General features: G+C 37.0%; 4 protein-coding genes across 7 annotated transcripts; 2 read left to right on the forward strand and 2 right to left on the reverse strand.

The window, feature by feature from the left end:
• Window positions 1-2,667: 2,667 nt before the first annotated feature.
• Window positions 2,668-11,217, reverse strand: LOC114729477 (DExH-box ATP-dependent RNA helicase DExH17-like). Its single transcript, XM_028916469.1, has 28 exons — window positions 11,188-11,217; window positions 10,580-10,655; window positions 10,094-10,277; window positions 9,709-9,870; window positions 9,070-9,307; window positions 8,944-8,980; window positions 8,804-8,850; window positions 8,150-8,187; window positions 8,022-8,043; window positions 7,706-7,918; window positions 7,418-7,574; window positions 7,275-7,326; window positions 6,978-7,049; window positions 6,724-6,773; window positions 6,493-6,610; window positions 6,353-6,416; window positions 6,168-6,251; window positions 5,941-6,066; window positions 5,650-5,846; window positions 5,384-5,572; window positions 5,059-5,310; window positions 4,933-4,982; window positions 4,708-4,725; window positions 4,174-4,253; window positions 3,880-4,075; window positions 3,758-3,795; window positions 3,304-3,672; window positions 2,668-3,226 (listed from the first exon to the last, which is right to left on the reverse strand). Exons 2-28 carry the CDS (start codon window positions 10,645-10,647, stop codon window positions 2,673-2,675), a joined length of 3,675 nt encoding a protein of 1,224 aa, XP_028772302.1. The 5' UTR covers window positions 10,648-10,655; window positions 11,188-11,217; the 3' UTR covers window positions 2,668-2,672.
• Window positions 11,218-13,903: 2,686 nt separating this feature from the next.
• Window positions 13,904-15,800, forward strand: LOC114729479 (shewanella-like protein phosphatase 2). The gene has a single exon (XM_028916471.1). It carries the CDS (start codon window positions 14,004-14,006, stop codon window positions 15,237-15,239), a length of 1,236 nt encoding a protein of 411 aa, XP_028772304.1. The 5' UTR covers window positions 13,904-14,003; the 3' UTR covers window positions 15,240-15,800.
• A 1,519-nt stretch (window positions 15,801-17,319) lies between these two features.
• On the forward strand, window positions 17,320-19,321 carry LOC114729478 (high affinity nitrate transporter 2.7). Its single transcript, XM_028916470.1, has 2 exons — window positions 17,320-18,638; window positions 18,916-19,321. The coding sequence occupies exons 1-2, from the start codon at window positions 17,524-17,526 to the stop codon at window positions 19,157-19,159; spliced, it is 1,359 nt and encodes a 452-aa protein (XP_028772303.1). The 5' UTR covers window positions 17,320-17,523; the 3' UTR covers window positions 19,160-19,321.
• LOC114729480 (uncharacterized) lies at window positions 18,693-23,554 on the reverse strand. 4 transcript variants are annotated; one of them, XM_028916472.1, is made up of 7 exons: window positions 23,317-23,554; window positions 23,089-23,217; window positions 22,161-22,235; window positions 21,788-22,020; window positions 21,257-21,304; window positions 20,035-20,230; window positions 19,133-19,215 (listed from the first exon to the last, which is right to left on the reverse strand). In XM_028916472.1, exons 1-6 carry the CDS (start codon window positions 23,429-23,431, stop codon window positions 20,039-20,041), a joined length of 792 nt encoding a protein of 263 aa, XP_028772305.1. In that variant the 5' UTR covers window positions 23,432-23,554; the 3' UTR covers window positions 19,133-19,215; window positions 20,035-20,038. The 4 variants fall into 4 exon arrangements, with proteins under 4 accessions (XP_028772307.1, XP_028772305.1, XP_028772308.1 ...); XM_028916474.1 differs by lacking the exon at window positions 20,035-20,230 and having other exon boundaries at window positions 18,693-19,215; XM_028916475.1 differs by lacking the exons at window positions 19,133-19,215; window positions 20,035-20,230 and adding an exon at window positions 20,243-21,123.
• Between the last annotated feature and the right edge of the window lie 422 nt (window positions 23,555-23,976).

Below are 23,976 nucleotides of genomic sequence, written 5' to 3' on the forward strand. Positions count from 1 at the left end.
CTGGTCGAATGTTTGAACATTAGTGGTTGAGATCTTCTGAAAAAAAATCGTATACATAATTCTATGTAAACTAGTTTTTATGGAACAACCGAATTGTTAACTTAAAATTTCTCTAAAAATGGATCTAAAGTTAATGATTTAAAGGATTGATAAAAAATGAGATGGGGTTTGAATTTATTGTTTTCAGATATGATATCGACAATTAAAGAGTTTTCATAATCGAAACCTCGACCAAACAAGTTTTGGTATGCCATGAATTCAAAATTAAATTTAAAAATAAAGCAATGGCATTTTTTTTAATTGGTGACCTAACAGTCTAACACTATAATGTTCTGTCTGTTTACCATAAGTTTTGATTTTTTTTTAAAAAAAGTAAAATAATTTAGGTTTTTATTAGATTATAAAAACCAATATTCTAATTAAAAATTTTTTTTTAAAAAACCTATAATTTAAAATTTAAGAACTAAACTAAAATTAGAATGAATTTAAAAAATCAAAATTTGTATCAACTTTTATTTATTTATTTATATTCCACGTCTTGTGCATTTTGGCGACTCAGTACAGGGCACGCACCGGTCCCTGGGCGCCACCATCGTCTTTTAGCATTTATCAAGGGTGGCTCCCACGTGTCATAGAAGTGGGAGGAGGAAGAATCTGGGGGTTAAGATCAGCGTTGTATTGTTGGATATGTTCCAGTTGGGTAATGCCACGCCAACCTCCAAGCTGTTTACTCCTTTAATGATCTAAACCTCACTCCAACTACTTTGCCGACCCATAAGTTCCGTCTGAAAATGATTCTTTATTTTATTATTAATAATTAATGCTAACTCTGATGTTTAATATAAAATCTTGTTTGATTTTTATTTTGATTCTAAATATAAGATTCTAATCTATTTTATCTTTTATATTTATCTATTTTTTTAAAATAGTTCTTATAATAATAGTAATTTTAGTCAATACACTTGATTAGTAATGATATTTTAAGAAAGACAACACTTATTTATTACAAATAACTAACTTAAGCAATTTTTTTAAACTATTTAAATTAGTCAACTAATTTTTTTATATTAAGTACTGAAAATAGTACTAGATTATACTAGAACTTGTACTTTCTTGAGCGTCTAAAATAAGCCGTTATAGTTCAATACTGCATCTTCTTTAGGTCTATTAGTAAAGCATAATATAATTCTCAAAACTCTCAAATAGTAATCTCACGTACACACAAAATTAAAAAAAATCTATATTTATATTTTCATTACAAATTATGACGATAAGAAGTATGAAAATAATTTCATCAATTTTTACCCCCAAAACTAGTTTTATCTCATTTTATCTTGAATTTTATGGGGCAAAAGAAATTAAATACCCTCCAGGACAGGTCACGGACAAGGGACCAACCCGCACAAGATGGCGCCAATCGTCAAGTCCAACAGCTCAAATTCAAAATGTCTCTTACGTCTTACCTGTTCTCGTTTTCTTTTGTGCAGACCCATTTACCATGACATTGGAGATGACGAAGACAATCCTCCAACCGCTATCAGCGTTATAATACTGGATCGGTTTCTCTCCACTTCCTTCCCGTTCGCTTCCAGTTCACTACCTTCGACGACGTCGTTTTACACTAAAAATCTTAACCATCCATTTCCTTACTCCATCTCAGCTGTTCAGTGGGTTTAATGTTTAATATCACCAGCTTCCGTTTCTCTTCTATGAGCAGCGCGGGAAAGTCGAAGCTATTGGGGGGAAAGGTTTCGGCGCAGAGTTCTGGGAAGGAATGGATGGTGAATATTAAAAATTGGTGAGTAAACAATTTTTGCAAAATACCAACAGTTGATTTCAGTTTCTGCAACTCTTTCTTGAGCTCCATTACCTTGCATCTGACGCCATGGATCATGAAAGGAGCAGAGCATACTGGTGGAAAAATGAACCAATTTACATTATGTCTATTAATAAATTATTTCTGATTTCATTTATGTTTTTGTGAGGCAGCATGTATATATTCACGCACCAATGTTCTATGGATCATGAGGCAGCATGTGTATGTGGTCTTTATATATTCACGCATATTGTTTATTTCAACAGGGATTTCATTCACTCCTTGCAATGAGCTCCGGAGTGCAATCTCCGACGACGGCGCTGGCAGCTCTGGCGGCCATTGTCACGTTATCCCTCTCTCCTCTCTCGCTTTCGCTGTGTTTGCGTCTGAAGGTAAGAACAGCTGAATAAACCGTGGTCAAGGAAGAGAAACGGAAGCTGATGAACCCAAGCTGATGAACCCACTGAACGACTGAGATGGAGTGAGGAAATGGACGGTTAAGATTGTTAGTGTGAAACGACGTCGTCGAAGGTAGTGAACTGGAAGCGAACTGGAAGGAAGTGGAGAGAAACCGATCCCGATCCGTATAATATTTGGGTTGGCAAATCAACGCGGAATACATATAACAGAGGGTTCAGATTCTCCCTGAAATTTACTCACGCGTCATATTCACTACTCTCCCGCATGTGGAGCCGTCGATGATAACCAGTCTTATTGTTGCCATGTGATCCCACAACCAGTGCAGGACACCAAAATGAAATACACCATTTATGGTAAGAAGCTAGTGCGATCAGTCGAAGTCCAAGAGTGGCGCATTCTGAGCTGACATCCATAAGCCGCAAAAATAACGGAAAAATCAGAGAAAAGAAAATACGCTCCTGAACACAGGACTTGAACCTGCTTCCTTCATTCTGCCTGCGGTGTCCAAAAAACCGCACTGTCTTCTTGTTCCATTTAAACTTGACTTATCTGCTTCTGGTTCTATAGAAGAGCGCTGCTTCTTACTAGTACCATGTGCAAAGCTGCTTGCATCTGGCGGGCGCTTGTTGTCCTTTAACGCTGTCCTTACTCCGTCTTTCCCACTGAAACCTTCAAATTTGTTATGTTCCACCTCAGCTCCATATTGGAAACCAGATGCATGTTTGTCCATTTCAACCGATTCCATGTATGAAGTATGTATGTTCTCCTTGAGAACATTCGAGAGATTAGTATCCATTTCCGTATCAGAAGCAGCATTTAAGGAATCAAAATGGTCGTGTGTGAATAGTTCCTTTTTCTGGATAACTGACTCCATGCAATCCAAATTACTAATCAGTGGAAAATCCTTAGATTTTCTTCGTATATGGTCAAAAATTGTTTGGTCAGTTGACGTTTCGTACGTGCTTGTTTCAGGTTCCATGAGGAAAACACCTTCAACAACAAAATCATACGATAAAACCTTTAAAGCAAAAGATAATAATTAAATCACATAATAGTTAAATGTGCACCTGTATCCATTGCGTCATCGGTGGCATTGGAGCTTCCAACTGTGTAATGATCCTTTAAATCCAAAAACAGGTTACTAACATCGTCTGCTGCCTTTCTGAGCCGCACAGGAAAATTAACCTCGGCTTGGGGCGATATGCTGAGTCTTTCTGTCTCATCATCCAGAACAATTACTTCATGGGGGAGTCCATGCCTCTTCTCTCGGGCACGCTTTCTTGTCAGAAGGAGGGCCTCTGGTGATGGGAGGCGAATATTATCATATGCAGACAGGAGAGAGAAATTTTTGGCCTTCTCACGTATGTGGTCAAATACTGTTTTCTCATTGACGATTTTGCATTCATCCTCTTCAACTTCCGTCTCACACCCACCTTCTGGAAGTAATTAGCACTTGAAAATGGGAAGAATTTTCTTATTACACAAAACCAATAAAAAAATAATCTCTGAATTAAGTGGTACCTTGTCCTAACTCTTCATTTAGAAGGTTAAAATTCGGGCTGTAACAGAAGAGATAATTAGGAAAAAGAAATGGCCAAAAAGGAATTAAGAAAAGAAGGTATCCTTAAAGGAAGACGACCGACGTGGAATTTGTTTCATCCTTAGACATCAAATTGCATAGCTCTTCCATTGGCATTTGAGGGGCGGTCATGTTGTCATCTTCAATAACATGTAACTCTTCAGGTGAAGGAAAAGCAGGGAGCTTTCTCTTTCTTTGTAATTGCAAATTTGAATTGTTCTCTTTGATCAGGGGAAGATTTTGGTGGACATCAATACCAACTGCACAAAAAGAAAGAGAAAAAGGCCATAACTCCACAAACTAAAGAAAACACATTTGAGATTATTGATAATTTGGATATACGGTGGATACAACTTACTATATTCTTCATGTATAAAGTTAGCTTTGATTATCTGCTTCCCATGAGAGATTGGGACAAGTATTGTCGCACTATAAGGGCTGCAATATGAAATAAAATTCTCGGCCTCTAAATTTGCAGCAAAATAAAGTACAGGTATGACGTATGGGCCAGTTTCTATATTTTCAGTTGTATCATTATCTACTGAGCGAAATATGGTTAATGATTGTGACTTGCATGCCAAAAATATTTCATCCAAGGTAAACTCGCTGCCGCCTTTTTTTCGGTTGAAATAACTTGTCAAATTATTTTACCTACTATTCTGAAACACATTTCATGCAGGGTGATCAGTTGCTAGAATACCGAACTGGAAGCTCCAAATTTTGAAACATGAATAGTTTCTGCGGAAAGTTCCCTAAATAAAATTTTTCATACTCGCCTCTGAAAGCATCTCAGCCCGGGATGTAGTCAACACTACGAACGTGGGTTTTTTTTTTGTTTTTTTTTGGGGGGGGGGGTGCTGCTAAAGGAGAGTCGAAGATTCAGTTCATATACCTGGCGAATTGGTCCACCCTGCAGCAACAAGTTAGTGAGAATTCAAAATGTATCCAGATGAGAGAAACCAGTGGGCCCAAGCTAGTTTGGCAGTTTTACAGAGTCAATACCATCGGACAGGGTGTTTGAAAGAAACCATTTTATTTAGTGTAAATTATCTTATCAAAATATCTATGTGCATAGTCTAAAGTATCTAGCCGCAGAAAGTGACCCATACGTCATCACCTTATTTTTTCATGAAAGAGAATAATGTTGTCTTCCTCCACACCAATTATCTGTAAGAGAGAAAGTGTCAGAAAATTCACTAAACGGTTTTTGGATTTTTCAGAAAGAAAATTTCTGATTACACACCATATCAGCATAATGCCTTTTAAGTGACTGGAATGACTCTGACATTCTAGTCAGTGTTACCACTAGTTTGCACTTCCCTTGTTTCTGCATCTCAATTTCCTCAAGCTTCATATCAATTTTTGGGGGTAGCGATAATAGAGAATCCTTGATATGGTTCCCAAATGGATATTTTCGACCCGTCACTATCTCTATTCTTCTCGGATCAGCTTCAGCTAGTGCCTCAAATGATTTAATGCCCATTGAATGCAGTGCCTGGAAGGACATGAAAATAAGAAGCATTCAGTTAAAGGATAGTTAATAGGATTTGCAATCATATTTATTTTACCTTCGCCGTAACCATGCCAATTCCAGGTAATTGTTTCAACAAGTATGGACTGTCATCCCAAAGTCGCTGGTCAAGTGATTTGGCCAGAAGGGAAGAATTCACAGCTCCTTTGTAATTCTTTTTGTAAATAAAATAATCTTTCATGCATTTAGCAATTCTACATCCATTTGAGCATATAGAATTCATGTCCTGTGGCATCAAGTTTGCTTAGTCACTAAGATATGAGTTGATATGCTGCGCAAAATAGAGAGGTCACCATATTGCACCTGAATTAGGGATAGATCATGAACCGAGGGATCACCAGTTAAGCAGTCATTTGCCAATATGTAAATTTTTTCTTCTCTTGTTTGAATGCGCTTTTTCTTTTTCCCCTTATCTCCAAGGATATGAAACCGAAGCCGGCCATCTTTGTCAGCATTGATCTCATTCAAGATCTTCTTTTCATTGCGTCTAAGCTGTATCCCTTCAATTTCCAGTACAGAATTTTGCCAATATTCAGATTGATAAATTGTATTTTAGTATATCATAATATCAGATTATCACAACTATACTCGTACAAGAAATTTCCTCAGCAAGGCAAATAACACGAAGGGCATCTTCTAACGTGCAGTTTTCAGGGGTTCGCATTATCTGTTTCATAGTGTCAAATCTCAAATAATACTTCGTCATCAACCTTCCAGGCTCTAAAAGAAAGGAAAAGGGAACAAAATCAGAAATTAACAAGATTCTTAGTCTTATATAAATGTACAACAGATATAAGTCTTTATAGTTCGAAGATTCATACCTAATGGCCTCAAGAGGAAACCATCTTCATCAACCCAGACCATCTGATGCTGTGATAACTCATTAACTTTTTTAACACATATTTCTGGTGTAAATTAGTTTCAATAATTAAGCAAAATGCTTGTGTCAAAGAGAAAGATACACATAAAAAATCCACAGAGAAGAGCCAGGTGGTGACAATTGTACCCTGTACATGCTTTTCCAAACGATCAGCAGAAATTCCATTTTTAACCGCATATTTTTTTGGGTTCTGCTTGTGAAGCAAATACGATTATCAAATGGGAAAAACTTTAAGAAAAATCTAATAGAAATCCATGATCACATACCCTTCTCATTCTCACGTACAAGTACGAACATTTCATCCATTCAATTGCTTTTGTGATATCAGATACCGTCAGTTGAACAATTTCAGCAGTCAAATGCTCCGTCACACACGAGAACAATCTACGGTAAGCAAACATTAAACAACTAATCAGAACAAATGCTCAAGGATTACATAAGTATGCAACGGTCAAGAACACAATCCGTTCTGGGACTTAAAAGAGTCGTAGTCATACTGTGATTCCACCATCTCACAACCACTCAGGAGATTTTCATACAGGTGGACCTGTAACGTAATGGAAAATAAGAAGGCATATTTTGTAAGAATTAGGAATTCCATCTTCCAAATCAAGGAACAAAGAAACAGTAAAAGAACATTATGCAAGCTGACATCAAGCAATGCGGACAAGTGCGCGGATGCTCGTTCGCGCGTGTCTGTGTGCGCGGGTGTGAAAAGTTGGGGGGGTGGAGGAGGAGGAGGAAGCATCACCGTTTCTCGTCTTGTCATGATTATAACCATTCCTGTATCATCAAATGGTGGTCGGCCTGCCCTGCCGCACATCTGCACCATAAAAAGGTCACGTGATTTTTCCCTTTGAAGCTAAAGTGAAGAAACGGAAGAGGATACAAATATCTCGGACTAGTGTCATTCTTTTGGCTTGTGTGCCACTTTGATCTTGTCTATGAAATTTGTCCTACGGAAACCACTTCCTCATTTCAAGTAAACCATTTGCAAGATTGTACATAGGAAAAGTGAAATTATCGGAGGGCGTATCAAGAAGCATACCTGCAATATCGTAGAGCGGTCGTATTCCATGTAGAGACCTTTTTCTTTGTTGCTGTAAAGCATTGAAAATTTAATAAATTAATTGCGGAAGTTTTCTTGATGTGCCATGACGACATGCAGTAAAAGGAAAAAAGTTATTGTACAAGTGCTGTGTCGATTTTATAACCACTGTATGTGCTGGGAGATTGATTCCATGGGCAAGTGTATTTGTAGTGCAAAGTACTTGAATGTCACCCCTGAGGAAGAGGCCTTCTACAAGATTCCGATCCTTTAGGCAAAGCCCACCATTGTGAAAACCAACTATAAACAAAAGCCACTTTTATTCGTCTCATAAACACCAAGTAGACTAGCAACTCATATGCAGAATCATTGCCATCGCTTCGAAGAAAGCCTGTAGTTTTTACAAAACAAGACAAAGTTTATTTGCATACCACCATAATGGATATATGATTGCATCTGCTTGTCACTGCATGACAGAGAAGCTTCCCTCAGTCGATCCTGCTGTTCATTGCTCTTAATGAATGGATTTGAGTGACCAAAAGTCATGGCTATTTGAGAGAGTCGCTGAGCTGCTTCTTGTGCTCCTTTTCTTGTTGAACAAAATACAAGTGCAGATTTCCCTCTTGAGTATTGCATGAGAATATCTGAAATCAAGTATACATATGAAGTGATGAAATTCTCCGAATACAGATTTGTCAGGCGGAGAGAATAAGAAACCAAATGGTTGGCTCAAATCTCCCTGCTTACCAAAAATATAGTTTTGAAGGCGCTGCATGGTGACAAAAAGAATAACATCAGACATTATGATCAGCTTTGTTGGTCAGATCGCTTCTTTACCAGTAACAATTATTTTTTTGAAAAAAAATGAGACTGACCTTCTCAAATAGAAAGTCATTTTTTGCCGGGGCATAGCCTGCGGAAATGTATAGTGGTAGAATCACGAGTGATGATACCAAACATTTACACACGCACACACAACTGCCAGAATTATAACATACAAATATGAATACATATGTACCAAACAACAACAACAACAACAAGACAACTTGTTGCTGCGATCTCCTTTCCCTGAGAAGTGCTTAATCGCATAAATTACAAATGCTGTTTCAATTATAGAAACTTTCATGAGTTTTCTTAAAATTACATTAACGTTCCCCTTATTTTCAAAATTTACATACGTCTTGAAATAATAGGTTACTGTAGTTTAGTCTAACTTCAAATGTTTTAGATAAAACACCCTCCACTGGCTCTTTTGTGTAATTTTAACAAAGGGTAGTTGGATTAAAAAAAAATTGAACAAAAGAGGTTTTTTTTTTTTTTTTTTTTTTACAGCTGGAGGATTTAACCCCTTAACCTCTACCTACTTCCGACTACCCTTCACACCTGAGCTAGCCTAATATATTTTAAACAAAGACTATTTTAGCAAAAGAGTATATTTAAGAATAAAAGGGTGTATAAATATGCTTGATGTACTCATATAAACAGAAGGAACTGATGTCAAGACTTGTGGGTTTGTTTTGGAAACATACCAAACACCTTAGTTGTCAATTTTACAGGCCTCATTTCTTCTCCAAACCTGTGAGCATTCAAACGCTAACTAATATTTCTGAGTGTAACTTTAAGCACTGCAGCACATACTTATCCTATTGATGTGAAAGTTTAGAACTACCTTTTGATCCCCTGGACGGGAACCATAAGCCAATCGGCTGCATTAGCACAAATATGGCGTAAGGGTCTTCCCGTGTATTATGATGTGCATAACTCTTTTGAGAGAATTAACTAAAATAAAAATTACCAAGATCCTCGATATTTGGAATAGTGGCAGAGACAGCTAGGAAGCGGACTTGTGCAAGAGGATTTGATTTCATTTTAGGATTGCAAGCAACCATTTTTATTCTGCTAACGATGGCTTCCAGAGCAGCTCCTCGTGGATCATTCAACAAATGAACTTCATCAATAAGTAGTAGTGCAATGTCACTGAAAAAGCTCAAGCCGCCATCTTTTACACCATAACGTGATACTGCATCGAATTTCTATCCACAGGGGGAAAAAAAGGATATAGTTTAACCATCTCCATTAATAGCAATAAACCAACCCACTGCTTGTGCATTCGTGTTTGTGTATCTGGAGGTACCCCAGTCAAAAATGGTGCATAGGCAAGAAGAGAATCGCATAAGCTTTGAACCAATGAGAAAATGATTTATCTCACAAAAAAGTCATCCCCGCGAAGGTTAACTCTTTATTTAAACATTCAAATCTCTTAGAAGGTTAATTTAAAGTAGTTCATTGGTACTTTCTTCCGATCGTGTTGAGAATAGGTGCCTTTAACTTCATAACTCAAGATGATATTCTTTTGATATGACATGGAAAAAGTGAGTCAAAGATGAAGTTTCTTGTACGATTATTTTCACATAGCTTGCGTTTGCATACTGACCTCGGGAGTTGTCAGAATAATATCCGCCTCTTGTATGTTCCTTAAATTGTAAGATTCATTGTCACCGGTCAGCTCCAGGCACTTGATTCCCAAGTGCCCAAGCTTTTGATTCCAATCCCGAAGCTTCTCTTGTACTAAAGCCTTAGAAGGGGCTATATAGATCTGGACACCATGTTTGAAAATCATAATAGCAGTAGTTAGCTACTAATACTACACGTAGATCAACATATTCGTCAAGGAAATATTTATTTGATCTAAAAAGTTGACTCAAGGAGAATCAAAACAAATCTCTGTAGTTTCTGAGCGTGGAGTTAAAATGTACACTTTTTAAAAGGAGTGATGAGAGAAATGTAGGGCAGCTGGTGCCACTGGATAAAGGACTTACTGTTTTGAGAGTTCCATTTACATGTATAAGTCTCTCCTCGGAAGAAATGGACCTAGAGAGAAGCCTCAAAATGCAAAGCTCAAAGAGTACCGTTTTACCACTTCCAGTTGGAGCAGAAATTACCATATTTATATCGGAGTGGAAACAGATAGGAAAGCATTCACTCTGAAGCGAATTAAAATACCTGCACGTACAAACTCATCGGCTGATTAAGAAAGCTAATCATTTAAAAGCATTTATGTATAGATGCAGATTATTTTCTGCGCGTACAACATTAGTCATTAGAGGTTTTATGTTGTACATGCCAATTTAAAATTGTACGTTATATCAGAGATAAGTGATGAAAGATAATCCTCCTTGTCGAAAAACTAGATGTGATAGATGAATAAAAAAGTCGATAGAAACTTATGCTCAATGTAACTTTAAGAATAGTTAACTTCGTTCCATGTTTTAACTTGATAGATGGTCCCAAGGAAAATATAGTACCTGAAACTAAAAGTTGAGCGAAAAGGTACGGGTAAATCTGACACAGACTTCAATGAATATGTATCCATAGTCAGAACTACACAAGCAAAAATTAACGAATACATCAATCCTCGAGTACCGACTTCATCGTGACTGAGGTCACCTGATCAAATCTTAGATAAAAAGAATTAACAAATATATCAATTCTCGAGCACCAACTTCATCGTGACTGAGGTCACCTGATCAAATCTTAGATAAAAAGAAACTTCACAACAGAACATTATCTCATCACATGCAGAGGAATGAAACTGTCTCCAGTCATGGTCATTGCAGATAAGAAGCGGTGATGACTCTAGTATTTTGACCAAATAATGAGGATGAGACATTGTAGACGAAAGTTAAAAAACAGAGAGAGGAAGAGGAGGAAGCCAGATCAATTATGAAACTATAGAATCAGGTCATCGACAAAATCCAAGAAGCTCCACGGTAAAGCAAGGGAGATTAATCAAACAGTTTCAAGGCCAAATTAAAATGAAAATTCAAAAGAAAGCAAGAAACGGTGCGACGGCGTCCGACACGGTTGAAAACCACGCAGGGATTCAAAGCCAGATTGTACAAATCAATCTTACCGGATTTTAGTCGAAGACAAAGCCCAAGGGTTCGGACCTTCCGGAGAACAACCACGCAGGGCTGACAATGGTGGAGGGCGTCGAACGGCGAGCTTGGCCAGGCGTGGAATGCTCGTTCGTCGACGACAGAAAATGTGCGGGAAATCCTTCTTCCACTGTGCTGTGCTGATTTCAGTTTTATACCGTTATACGACCCCCCTTTGGTCATTAAAACAGGGCGGGCAATCCTTCTACCACTGCGCTGTACTGATCAGGCCATCAAACTTGCTGTATATTTTGTTTTTTCAAATTTTAAATTATAAGTTTTGGTTTTTTAAATTTTTTTCTATTTAAAATAATAGTCTTTATAATCTAATAAAAATTTGAACCATTTATACTTTTTGAATGACCAAAACCTATTATTTGAAATTTGAGAGATCACAATCAAAATGAGAATAATTTGAAGAATCAAAGATTATATTAACCTAAAAACATATGATAATACTTGCAATTGTAAATGTTATAATGTAGGTTATGATTAAAAAAATATAATATATATATATATATACTTGGCAAAAATATATAAGGTCCCAACCATAGTAAGTGAGATGCTATACTACTCAACTCCAACATAATTACTTGAGTATAGTTGGTCCTTTTAGGTACTTAAATATTTTCTAACTATTCCGATCTATTTACAGTTATTGCTTCTATGAAAGAGTGACGGTTGAATGAGGCGTTATTTTTTTTTAATAGAAACGACTTCTTAAAATATTTATATTTAATTAGAGGTTGTGGATGCTCTACTTTGAAAGAGATATCTATATAGTATTACCTCCAATCCTAATTATAAGAGCTAGTTAATAATTTGAGGAGATTAAAGAAATAAATTAAGTTAGTTATTTGTAATAAATAAGTTTGTCTTTTCCAAAATATCTTGTTAACTAAATTTATTGGCTAGAACTACTATTATTAGAGGGATTATCCTAAGAAAAATGCATACATATGAGAGACAAAATAAATTGAGATCTTATAATTAGAATTAAAATAAAAATTGAACAAAATTTTATATTAAAAATCGGAAGTAGTATATACGCACATGATACTGCATAATAGTGGATCATACTCGTCTTCTTATTATTATAATTATAAATTATAAATAACTAATTCATGAATAATTAATAATTAATTAAAATTAGTTAAAAGTAATAAATAAATTAGAAATACAGTTTTGCTTTTAAACATACTCTTATAATAAATAAAAAATAAAAAAAGAATATATGAAAAAAATATGATAAGAGAGTATGACAAAGAAAAGAGAATAAATAATTAATAATAAAATTAGAGAAAATGTATTAAATATCTAGACAAATTTCAAATTGAAATTTATAAAATATAGACTACACTCTCTCCAAATTTAAAACTTATAAACAACACTGATGGTTAAGTATGCATGCTCACTTTTCATCCCTCTATTTCGCTTCCAATTTAATTTCAATAGTAAAATATAACTTGTGTTTGAGTTTTTAAAATGCGAACCAAAAAAGTCTCACAAATGTTGATTTTTTTTAATCTCAGATTTTTTTGACATTTATACAAAGGAGCAATAATTATCGTCCATTAGCACACGTTTATTTAATTAGATTTGATGCTGTAAATCTATACCTATGAATACGGCGTATTTTATCTGTACTGGGACTATAGAAATACAACAGAACCTCATTCTATGCTTCCTATAGTGATCCAAAAAGAATGAGCAAGAATGTAACTTGAAACTAAATGACTGGTAACAAAATTTACTTGGCTAATATTACTATAATTTTTCCTTTTTTAAGTTTACTTTTATTTTGATTTTGATCTATCAAATTGCAAATAACATGTTTTGATTCTTCAATAAGCAAAATAATCTAAATTTTCATTACCTTATAACTATAAAGACTAATTTTTTAAATGAAAAAAATCCAGAAATCAAAACTTATGATTTAAAATTTAAAGAATCAAAGTGAAAATAAGAATAAATTCAAAAGATGAAAATTGTATTAATATTTTCATATTAAACATATCAGACTTGGCCACGTCGCCCTCTCATAACAACCCGCTGCTTTGAGTCCCAGCTTTCCTCGAACAGACCCTTCTCCATCGTCCCCACGATCCCTTTCCTTCTCGCTCCTGGTTTCCTGCCTGCAGTAATTATTAAATGGTTTTGAATTTTTTTTCCTCCCTATAATCGTCTCGCTGCTAATGACTAAATTCCTCCAGGAAAATTTTCAATAAAAAGGGGAAAAGAAAAAGGAAAGAAAACGATCAAACAAGCCAAAAACACCATACGGAGGTCAAACAAAAACAATTAGGTCTGCATTTTTAAAATAAGAAATATTTAGATATTATATTAAATATAATACTTAATCTAATTTGTCTTTAATATTTATTCATTTTGCTTCTAAATAATAGCTATGGCAATTGCATACATTAAAAATTTTTTATGAAAAAATAATTTCGGCACGTGATTGATAACGATAATAGAGAAAATAATATCTATTCATTATAAATAACTAATTTAATTTATTTTTTAAATATTTATAAATTAATTATCTATTTTTATATTAAAAAAAGGATTTTTTTTTTTTTGTTTTTGATATCGCAGGAGGTAAGAAGAAGCTGACTAGTCCACTGGGGGAGACTGCGGAAATTAAACGCAGTCACGGTCTCCTCCGAACCCGTAAGGGCCTGAGTCCATTGTAGAAGCAGCCCAAGAAATTTCTGGGGTGCCTAATCCCTATGGTTGTAGTCAGTAAAGACTCTAAACAATCTCCGAAGAAGAAAATTTTCCCTGGCAGATGGAGGAGGCCTCAGCTTCATCGCTCTGCAATGACGTTCCAAATCTTTTATCATTTTTCATCGATACTTTCGTTGACTTCTCAGTCAGCGGCCTCTTCCTCTTACCCCCGCCGTCGCCGCCGGTAGAAAATCCTAACTTCGCTTCCGTGAGTGAGCCTTCTTCCCCTCTTTCACGCTTTGTCCCTGCCTTGCAGACCCGCCTACCCTCACCAGACCGTCTAATTGCCATTGGCGATCTCCATGGCGATCTTGAGAAATCCAAACAGGCTTTCCGACTTGCCAAGCTTATAGATGAGTCCGATCGTTGGATTGGAGGGTCCACCACCGTGGTCCAGGTCGGGGATGTGCTCGACCGGGGAGGCGAAGAGCTCAAGATCCTCTACTTGCTCGAGAAATTAAAGCGCCAGGCAGCGAGAAGTGGTGGCACCATCATCACCATGAACGGGAACCACGAGATTATGAACGTGGAGGGCGATTTCAGGTACGTCACCCGGCCTGCTTTGGATGAATTTAAGGTGTGGGCGGATTGGTTTTGTTTAGGGAACAAGATGAAGAGTCTTTGTCGAGGGTTGGAGAAGCCCAAAGATCCTTTTGAAGGGATTCCCTCTGCTTTTCGCGGTGTGAAGGAAGAGTTCTTCGACGGTTTTAAAGCCAGGATTGCTGCATTGCGGCCTAACGGTCCAATTTCGAGCCGATTTTTGTCACAGAATGTGACTGTATTGGTTGTTGGAGATTCGATTTTCGTTCATGGGGGCTTATTGCCCCAACATGTTACTCATGGATTGGAGCGGATAAACGAAGAGGTGAGGGATTGGATTAACGGGTTGTCAGGGAGACGCTCACCTGCTTATTGCCGGGGGAGGGAAGGTTTGGTTTGGTCGAGGAAATTTTCAAATGAATCGGCACAAAATTGCGATTGTTCCGCTCTTGAGCATGTTCTTTCCACCATTCCCGGTGCGAAGAGGATGATCATGGGCCACACAATCCAAGATGTTGGAATTAATGGTGTTTGTGATAACCGAGCTATTCGGATTGATGTGGGCATGTCAAAGGGTTGTATAAATGGTTTGCCTGAAGTGTTGGAGATAGAAGGGAAAAGGTCAGGATTGCGGATATTGACATCAAATCCTTTGCATCAGAACAACAATTCTTCTAGCGTTGGTATGGAGAAAGATGAAGGTCTTGGGTTGTTGGTTCCAGAAAATCAACCAAAGCAAGTGGAAGTTAAGGCTTAATTAGCATATAATTTTAATTGATTTTTCTCAGCTTTGGGCTTTTCCTTAGGTGGCAGTCCATGGCTTGAAGATGGGTTGCAGATTTCAAAATTTATCATATCTGCAGTCCAAAGGCTTCGGGAAAAATGGGAAATATCAAGGAAGGAGGAGAAATAGCATAACACGAATTTAGTACGTGTGCCTGCAATGATAACTTAGAGACCTCCCAAATAATACTGCATTGCTACCTCAGGAGTTTTACTCTGAAGGTGTTCTTTGCTTCCATGCTTCAATCCCGTTGAACATTGTTTCAGTGGATAAAGGCTTATGGCTATTGGTGTATAATTTTTTGTATCAATAAGGTGACGGATTAGATTTCCTGTCAACTCTGTCATAGTTAGTAGAAAGAATTAGTTGTTTCTGAAGATAGAGCATGCAGATTTAGTTTCAGTTTTTCCCCCAGTATTGATCTTCTAATTTATCATGGTTTGACCTGATGTCACAACAGTGATTTCAAGCATTAACCTTCTTTTGAAGACAAGTTATACAGCAAATAAATGTAAATGGTTATAGTCCATGCAATCCTGATCACATGATATGAGCATTATTGATGTTGCATATCTGAAAAGCTTCATTGGCTTCATTGACAGTGGCATTTGAACAAAAAAATGTCATCCATCAAATAATGGATGTACTTCCAAAAAGCATGGTAATTCCGTATGGAAAGGATCAACTCTCCTAATTCATGACGTGTTGTGACAAAGAATGCTTGATAGGGTTAACATATATTCTCAAAATTACAAGATTTTGAAACTCGTAAAACAAAATCTAGGCACCTCTTCCTTCAGTTTAATTGTTGGAGTCTAGACAATTTTAGATTATGTCGATTGTGTACACGAATAATTTTGATGACTGATGTTTTTAGGTAATTTTCCATGAATGTAGATTCATTAGACTAGTTTCATTTTGGGGAGAAAAAGATACGAATTTTTAAGGTTCCTACAAGTGGATCCAATTCAAAGACCTTTTTTTTTTTGGCCAAAAATTCAAAGATTTGAATGACTCGAAGGGGAAACTAATTAAATACTACTTAGATATGTTAAGATCAGACTATTCACACTTTTTAAAAATTAAAAATATTAGTTAGAATTTAGAAAATAAAATAAATATGTTTTATTTTGAAGAAATTTGTAATTTCGAAGTCTGTGAATAAATATGTTAAATTTATATTCATCAATTATAATGGTTTCATAAGTCTCCTCGACTACCCCCCTTTCCCACGGAAAAACAGAAAAATACAAAGGCCTCTGAAATCTCAATCACTTGACAGCTTGCTTAATTTTCACCTCGTCTTGTAAGGTAGTGACAGTGGCTATTTAATATTTATCTTAGTGGTGAAGAAATTAATGTGAAATATTGACTTCATATGTCTGTACTAGGAAATCGACCCCTTCTTCGTGAGGATATGAGTTCTGTGGAGGCAAATTTTTAGCTTTTGAGGGAAGAAAATATATTAAGTTTAGAACGTACGAATGCGGTAGGAGGAGGTCTTTTCATCTCCATACGTTGAAGTCGACACATGCGATATTTTATATGGAGAAATAAAAACGAAAGGGTTTTGTTCTGGGAAATTAGAACACAAAATATTCTACGTAAAATTCAACTTGCCTATTTTACCCCTCTCGATATTTATTGCTCGTTCAGCAATACCCAAGAAATGCCGTTAATCAATAGTTAGACATGACCCCATGTTGGTCATTGGCAGAGCAATATATGCAAACTTCTATTCTAATTTATTTACTGTAAGAAGTTAACGTTTGCCATATGGTAATAATTCATCTTCACTATGATAATACAGATATTTAAATTGATTTCGATTTTCAATTATTACGTAGAGTAATTTTGTTTAGCGTGATTTTAATAAGAGAAGACCAAGTGTACATACTCTTACTTTCTGAAAAAAATTCATCATGGGTGATTTTTTTTAAAAAATTATGCAACATATTAATTTTGATCGCAAAAAAGTTAGAAATGCAAAATATATAATTTTTAAAAAAAATTTAAAAAAAGAGCTGGAGATATCATTGGCCAAGCCCCTGTAATTAAAAAAAATTAAATATGAAGAAGGCAGCACGAGCCATTAGCACATACCACCTATACCGGTTGCCGCCGGATGCAACGAAGCAAAATTCAAAACGCCTCAAATCCCGTCCAGTTATAAGAAATCCAGCTTTCCAGTATTCCATATACTGCCACCCCTCAATTTTCATCTTTCACTCTCACTGGCACTCCATAGTTCGCCGCCATGCAACCTCACTTCTCCCCTACACCTGTGGATGCCCATGACAGAGCCACCGTGTTCCGCCCACTCTCGTTCGCCCCACCTCACATGCTTGCCTTCCATCTTGCATGGCTCAACCTCTTCTCTTGCTTCTTCTCGACCTTCTCCATCCCTCCCCTCCTCCCCGTCATCCGCCACGACCTCCAACTCACCCCCACTGACATCGGCAACGCCGGCATCGCCTCCTTCGTCGGCTCCATTTTCTCCCGCCTCCTCATGGGCCCCACCTGCGACCTCATTGGCCCCCGCATAGCCTCCGGCACTCTCTCCCTCATCACAGCACCTGTCATCCTCGCAACCGCTTTCGTGTCCACACCTCAATCATTCATCATCATTCGCTTCCTTGTGGGGTTTTCTCTCGCCAACTTTGTGTCCAGCCAGTTCTGGATGAGCTCCATGTTCTCCCCCTCCATAGTAGGCCTAGCAAACGGAGTCGCCGCCGGGTGGGCCAACGTGGGTTCGGGTGTGACCCAACTGGTTATGCCTCTCGTATACTCTCTCATCATCAACTTCAACGTACCGTCTTCCATTGCTTGGAGGCTTGCGTTTGTTGTTCCCGCCATTTTCCAAGCAATCACGGCAATACTGGTCTTGGCTTTCGGGCAAGACCTGCCTTCAGGGAGATACGTGCGTACCCAGACCCAGAAGGCTAAAGGAGAGAACGTACTCAAAATATTATTTGACGGCTTGTCTAATTACAGGGGGTGGGTTCTGGCTCTGCTTTATGGGTTCTCTTTCGGGGTGGAACTAACAACGGACAACATAATAGCTCAGTACTTCTATGATAGGTTTAACGTGAATATCGAAGTCGCCGGGAGTATTGCGGCGAGTTTTGGGATGGCGAATTTGTTCTCTCGACCAATGGGAGGAGTGATTTCTGATGGGATGGGAAGGAAGTATGGCATGAGAGGCAGATTGTGGGGCCTGTGGGTCGTCCAAACGGCAGCCGGACTTCTGTGTGTTTTACTTGGACGCCTCAGCTCTCTCTGGAGTTCTATCCTTGTCATGTGCGCTTTCTCCGTTTTTGTTCAAGCCGCTTCTGGCCTCATATTTGGTGTCGTCCCTTTCGTTTCCACGAGGTTAGCTCATTATCTCACTATTCCTATTTGACCTTCCTGACAAAATCCCAAAAATTTTCGGAAAAGATAAACAAATAACTTTTATAACTCGTTATTCAACTGAGTCAGTGAAATCCCTTCAAATAGGGGCTTCAATGAGTATGGGACTTTCGTACTTAAATGGAAGAAGGAACACAATTACCTATTGACGATACTAAACAAAAAGAGAAGATGCTCACGGCTTTTCATTTAATAAAAAAATAAAAAAAATAAAAAATTTATCCGTCATATTCTGCAGATCGCTTGGAGTAATTTCAGGGATGACGGGAAGCGGAGGAACTATTGGGGCCGTGGTGACTCAAACGCTGTTGTTTTCAGGGGCCCACTTCTCCAAGCAAACAAGCATATCTCTGATGGGCATTATGATGGTATTGTGCACTCTTCCAGTGACGCTTTTGTATTTCCCTCAATGGGGAGGTATGTTCTGTGGCCCTTCATTAGTTCCCGATTCACCTGAAGAAAGTTGTTGCCTGCTTGATTAGGACGATTCCAATGGGTTCCCGGTGCTCATGCCCATTAGATGCAATTCTGCATAAAGCTGGAGACCGAGAATATGCAATCAGTTTTATATTTCTAGTGGCATAATCTAATAAAATCCATGCAAAAAGCATTCATTTGTACAGTGATAACGAAGCATTTTATTATACAAACTGCGCAAAATTATGATACGAGATTGCCAAAGAGATATTTCATAAAATTATTCAAAGGATTAATTCCACTCGTGGCATCAGTTGCAGAGATATATCAAACATGCAATGAAAAGTAAGATAAAAAGGAAAAAAATACAAAAGGGTCATCGACAAACATTTGCTGCTTTCACAGGTAAAAGGATATTCGGAAGCATGCTGACCGAAGACACTGCAAATTTTAGTTGCTTCTTTTACATGACTGAATGCAAATTCAGATTGCCAATTACCGAATAAAGTTTTATTTTCAAAAGGATGGATACAGCTGTGAAATAATTCTCAGATCTTATTTAATTTTTCCTTCTCTAATATCAGCGTTTGATAACTTGAGGGAGAACCTTAAATCTATCAGAAGCCAGAGAAACGGCTACTTCAGGAAATAACTGCAAGCATCGTGCTTCACGCTTCCTAAGAAAACCTATACTTATTTAATTTTAACATAAAATGAGGGATGCTAAATACTACAAAAAGGATTGAGCAGTTAGTAAAAAGAAATGCAAGCTGTACGGAAAATGATGATTTCTCGGATCAGTAGATTGCATGGGAAGGGAGATTAGAGGACATTTTCAGGGCAACAAGTTCAACAGGTCATCTTCACAATCCAGAAGCCAAAATAAAAAAGCTCATCAATGTTAAGCAAAAGGACCAATAAATTTAACTTGGCCGGCTACCTTGTTAAGTCGCTTTCACTAAGATGCTACCAAGTCTATCCCTAACTAAAGAAAACGCCTCCTGAGGCATTATATGCGGCAAAATCCACCAGTTACCAAGAACTCCGACCAAAGTGAAATTCTGATTCCTGACTTCAATATTGGCCAGACAGAGAAGCTTATAGTCCTGAACTTCAACTTTACTGGCGTATAGTGACTGCAATGTAAAGAATCACCAGACATCAAATTAACAAACAGACCGTTCAAATACTTTAAGATGAGTGGAATTCAGAGGGGGGAAAAAGAAAAAAGGAAGGAGATTGTATGATCTAAGTTATCCTCATATTTTACTTTGATATACAATATAAACAATACACATTCAAAATGTGATTTATTAACTAAACCAATCACATCGATATACAGATTAGGAAATAGGATTGTATTTTATGACAACACAAAAATCAAAGAGGGAATATATTCCAGATATCATGCAACAGTAAATGTAAAAATATAACAGGTAGAACACTGGCAATTTGTCTGATAATTATGCATCACAGATGCATATATTGGCAAATTGACTTTAGCAAACCACACATAGCCTATTGCCACATTGGTAAATATTAGCTACTCTAAGGACATCAACAAAGGCATAAGTGGGAATGAGTGGCTGAGTTAGAGCAGTACAAAGACACATAATAAGCACAATTAATACTATTATTCCATGTGGAAAGCTATAGTTAGCTGGATAAGCTGCCTACATAAAATATCCTATAATTTGCATTCATAAGTATCAGGACAAAACCAGCAGTGGTTTCTAAAATAAAAACATAATGAAGTGCTAAAAGTTGTGTCAGATGTGATAACAGAGACTGTTAATTTCATGGAGTCCCACACAAGGTAGCCATAATTAGTCCCAGTGGTAACTTTAGTGGCAGAGGTTTTCTCCCTTACAGGCTAATTTTTAAGAGTGAGTTCCCCATTCTTGTTTAGGTCTCCATCAATTGGAAAAGTACCAGAAAAATTACTTGAGGTCACTTGATACGAGACCCCATCATAACATTAACTCTGAAGAGTTGACATGACACGTGGCTGCACCTTGCGATGGTCACTCTATCCACCTAGTCACACTCTCAGTAAGCTGGTTTTTCGGGGTGGATTCCCCATGTTTACTTAGATTTTTGTCCAAATTACAATGTGATGTTACAAATGGAAATGTTTAAATACACAAAACATGGCTGCTCACCTTTGATTTATGCAATGATGGTTCTTCACGCTTACATTGTTGACAAAGCTGCAATAAGAGCAATTTGTCATGAAATATAATCAAGCAATATCATATAGGCACTGTTCAAACTGAACACTTATTCAAAACGCAGAAAAAAATATAGGTTAAGCATGGGAAGAGAAATTTTTTTTAAAACATCTTGCCATATAAAAATCAAAATTCAAGGATGTCCATTAATTCTGGATAAAAATGATTTATTTGGTTTTAAAAAAAAATACTTGTTATTGAAACAAGATCAAACGTGAGAATGTCATTTCTTATTACTCTTTCCCTTCTTTCTGGTAGAGTATCTAGGGGGGGGGGGATGGAACTAAGGATTCTTGCACAATGCATTTTTGGGCCCAATGTACCATAACGAACCCCGTCCAGTAGAGTGACCTTGAGGCTAGAAGCCAAAAAAGACAAAAAAAAAAAAAAAAAAAAAGAAAAATTATACAGCAAAGAGTTCCTAAAGAGGTTAACGAGGCAATTTGAAGAATGACTTCAGACCTGATCAACGAAAATATAAACAGAGTAGGGATTGGGCTTTGTGCTGAGGAGGAATAAAGTAACTTTAATGAGTAGAAGCAAGATTGGATCATCCAAGTTTGTCAGCACGGTAAGAAAGAGAAAGACAGGAAGCCAGAATCTCCGAGCAAACGTCCACAGATGGTGCTGATGTTCTTCCTCCTTTGAAAGGTCCAGTGAGTCTTCATAAGGGTCATCCACTAAAGCATCCTGAGCTACTTGTCAGAAAAAAGGGTACTGAAAGTCATTAAGGGTAAGCTTCAAACAAAAGATGGAAAAGAATGGAGATACTTATAGGATTTGAAAAAAAAAAAAAAAAGAAGAGTCAGTCATAACACCCAGATATTTATCTCACCATCCATAGCATAAGCTATAACTGACCCATATGAAATTGACACACCTAAAATGATTCCGCTGCTGAACTTACTTCCTGAAATGTTTACCAAAAAGCCCAAATGACAGAGAAAAAAAGGATCATGATTAGCAAAAGTTTAATGCATATTTAAATTTCAAGAAGAATAAGTCTCGTTGTGGTATTACTTCAAACAAAAGAATGTCGATTTCCAAGCATAGTCGGAACTATGGTACATAGATAATAAGTAAAGAAGGTTAATTATGAATGCATCATATTAGCACGTGTTAGCTTAAAGCAGAGACTGCTTTGTAGCATGGATAACTACTGACGACTGAAAGCATATTTAAAAAGGCTAATAAAGCAACAGCATCTCCAACTGATGGATAGAAGCTATCTGGGCCATGATACGATGATCAAACTAAAAATAAATAGTAATCTTCCCACAGTCTTCTTGCGTTTAGGTGTCGCCCCCTCCCTTCAAAATTCCCATGTAAGCGGCCTGGTCAAATTGTGTTCTAGCAATTATCGTCAATGGAATAGCTCTTAAAAGTTAAAACTTCTCTATGCTACATTGTCAATCCACTATTGTCTCCTCGTCTTCCATCTTAATTAGAGCTTTTTAGTTCTCGTAGTTTGTCTAAAGGCAAAGAGGAAAAAAATGGACACAAATCATTTAAAGTCGACACTCAATTTACATTGGGATATATATATTTAAAATAGTATCCTAAACTGAATATTACGAGTTGAAGTTTGACCCTCTAAATTCTCGTCAGAAGACTTTGAAAGCTTCAAAATCGAAATATATAACCACAGACAACCGAGTTCATAAAGCAATTGATGGTGGAAGCAAGAAAAACAAGGGGAAATTTTATATGAAAAAAAGAAACAAAACAAAATCAAGCAAAAATAACAAAACACGAGTACTCACCACAAAAATAGATATTTCTTAGATACTTTCTAGTTGTATTTACTTCGGATTTGAACAAGGAGGCACGTCCGCAAACTGAGGGTTCTATGCTCTTCAGAAATGATTTTACGAAATCGAATTTGCCATAATCTGAAGCAATGGAAGCCCAAAAGTAAAACAACAATAGAGAAACGATTAGAACAAGACGGAACATAATTAGTGAAATATAAGCCAAGAAGAAGAACCTACTGAACCGCTTCAGGTGAGAAAATGATGAGCTGTGAGACGAGATTAAAGTAAAAGAGTGCTTGATTGGATGAAGGAATTTGGTGGAGTAGGCCATGCCTTTGCACAGTACTATCATCGCCCCTCAGTAGCCAGTCCCCAGCTCCAATAGTTCGCTCATATTACAGTTCCACGCAGCGCAGCGGGCCCTGCTCCCGACTCACGAGTCGTTTTGTTGCTCACATCCCAAAACGCGGTTGTTTTTTTCGACAAACTCGTGCGATTGTTTTCCAGTGTGCTCGTCCTCGACTTCCCACAGACGTATATGTCGTTTAATGATTTGATCAGCGTCAACAAATTACGGGCATAAGTTCACCCCAAAAAAATTACGGATATAAATTAATGATTACAATTTTTCAGATTAGCATTAGCATTTATCATCTGCGGGCAAAAAAATCGAGATATGTAATTTTTCGTAACACATTTCTATTACGTCGGAAAGGGAAAGCGGAGGAGAGGAGGGGAGAAAAAATAATAATAGATGGATGGAATATTTTAAATTACTTTCTCTTATATTTTAATGTAAAATATATATTATATAGTTATGAGTTTTTAATATATATTTATTAATTATCAACTGTGATCATTGTGTAATTATTTGCAACATGTATAAATATATTTCTA

Source organism: Neltuma alba, unplaced genomic scaffold (genome assembly GCF_004799145.2).
Source record: "Neltuma alba isolate B1F8T4 unplaced genomic scaffold, ASM479914v2 tig00012639_pilon, whole genome shotgun sequence".
In the NCBI taxonomy this organism is placed as follows: Eukaryota; Viridiplantae; Streptophyta; class Magnoliopsida; order Fabales; family Fabaceae; genus Neltuma; species Neltuma alba.

What these genes read in the sequence shown, in the direction of transcription:
- LOC114729477 (XM_028916469.1), bottom strand. Translation starts at nt 10,647, where the DNA reads ATGGATACATATTCATTGAAGTCTGTGTCAGATTTACCCGTACCTTTT. An exon ending in ATGACTTTCTATTTGAGAAG is followed by an intron (nt 8,044 to 8,149) that starts GTCAGTCTCATT and finishes GTCACCATGCAG; the next exon opens with CGCCTTCAAAACTATATTTT. An exon ending in ATAAAATCGACACAGCACTT is followed by an intron (nt 7,327 to 7,417) that starts GTACAATAACTT and finishes AATGCTTTACAG; the next exon opens with CAACAAAGAAAAAGGTCTCT.
- LOC114729478 (XM_028916470.1), top strand. Translation starts at nt 17,524, where the DNA reads ATGCAACCTCACTTCTCCCCTACACCTGTGGATGCCCATGACAGAGCC. An exon ending in GTCCCTTTCGTTTCCACGAG is followed by an intron (nt 18,639 to 18,915) that starts GTTAGCTCATTA and finishes CATATTCTGCAG; the next exon opens with ATCGCTTGGAGTAATTTCAG.
- LOC114729480 (XM_028916472.1), bottom strand. Translation starts at nt 23,431, where the DNA reads ATGATAGTACTGTGCAAAGGCATGGCCTACTCCACCAAATTCCTTCAT. An exon ending in TTCTCACCTGAAGCGGTTCA is followed by an intron (nt 23,218 to 23,316) that starts GTAGGTTCTTCT and finishes CCATTGCTTCAG; the next exon opens with ATTATGGCAAATTCGATTTC. An exon ending in TATAGCTTATGCTATGGATG is followed by an intron (nt 22,021 to 22,160) that starts GTGAGATAAATA and finishes TCTGACAAGTAG; the next exon opens with CTCAGGATGCTTTAGTGGAT.
- LOC114729479 (XM_028916471.1), top strand. Translation starts at nt 14,004, where the DNA reads ATGGAGGAGGCCTCAGCTTCATCGCTCTGCAATGACGTTCCAAATCTT.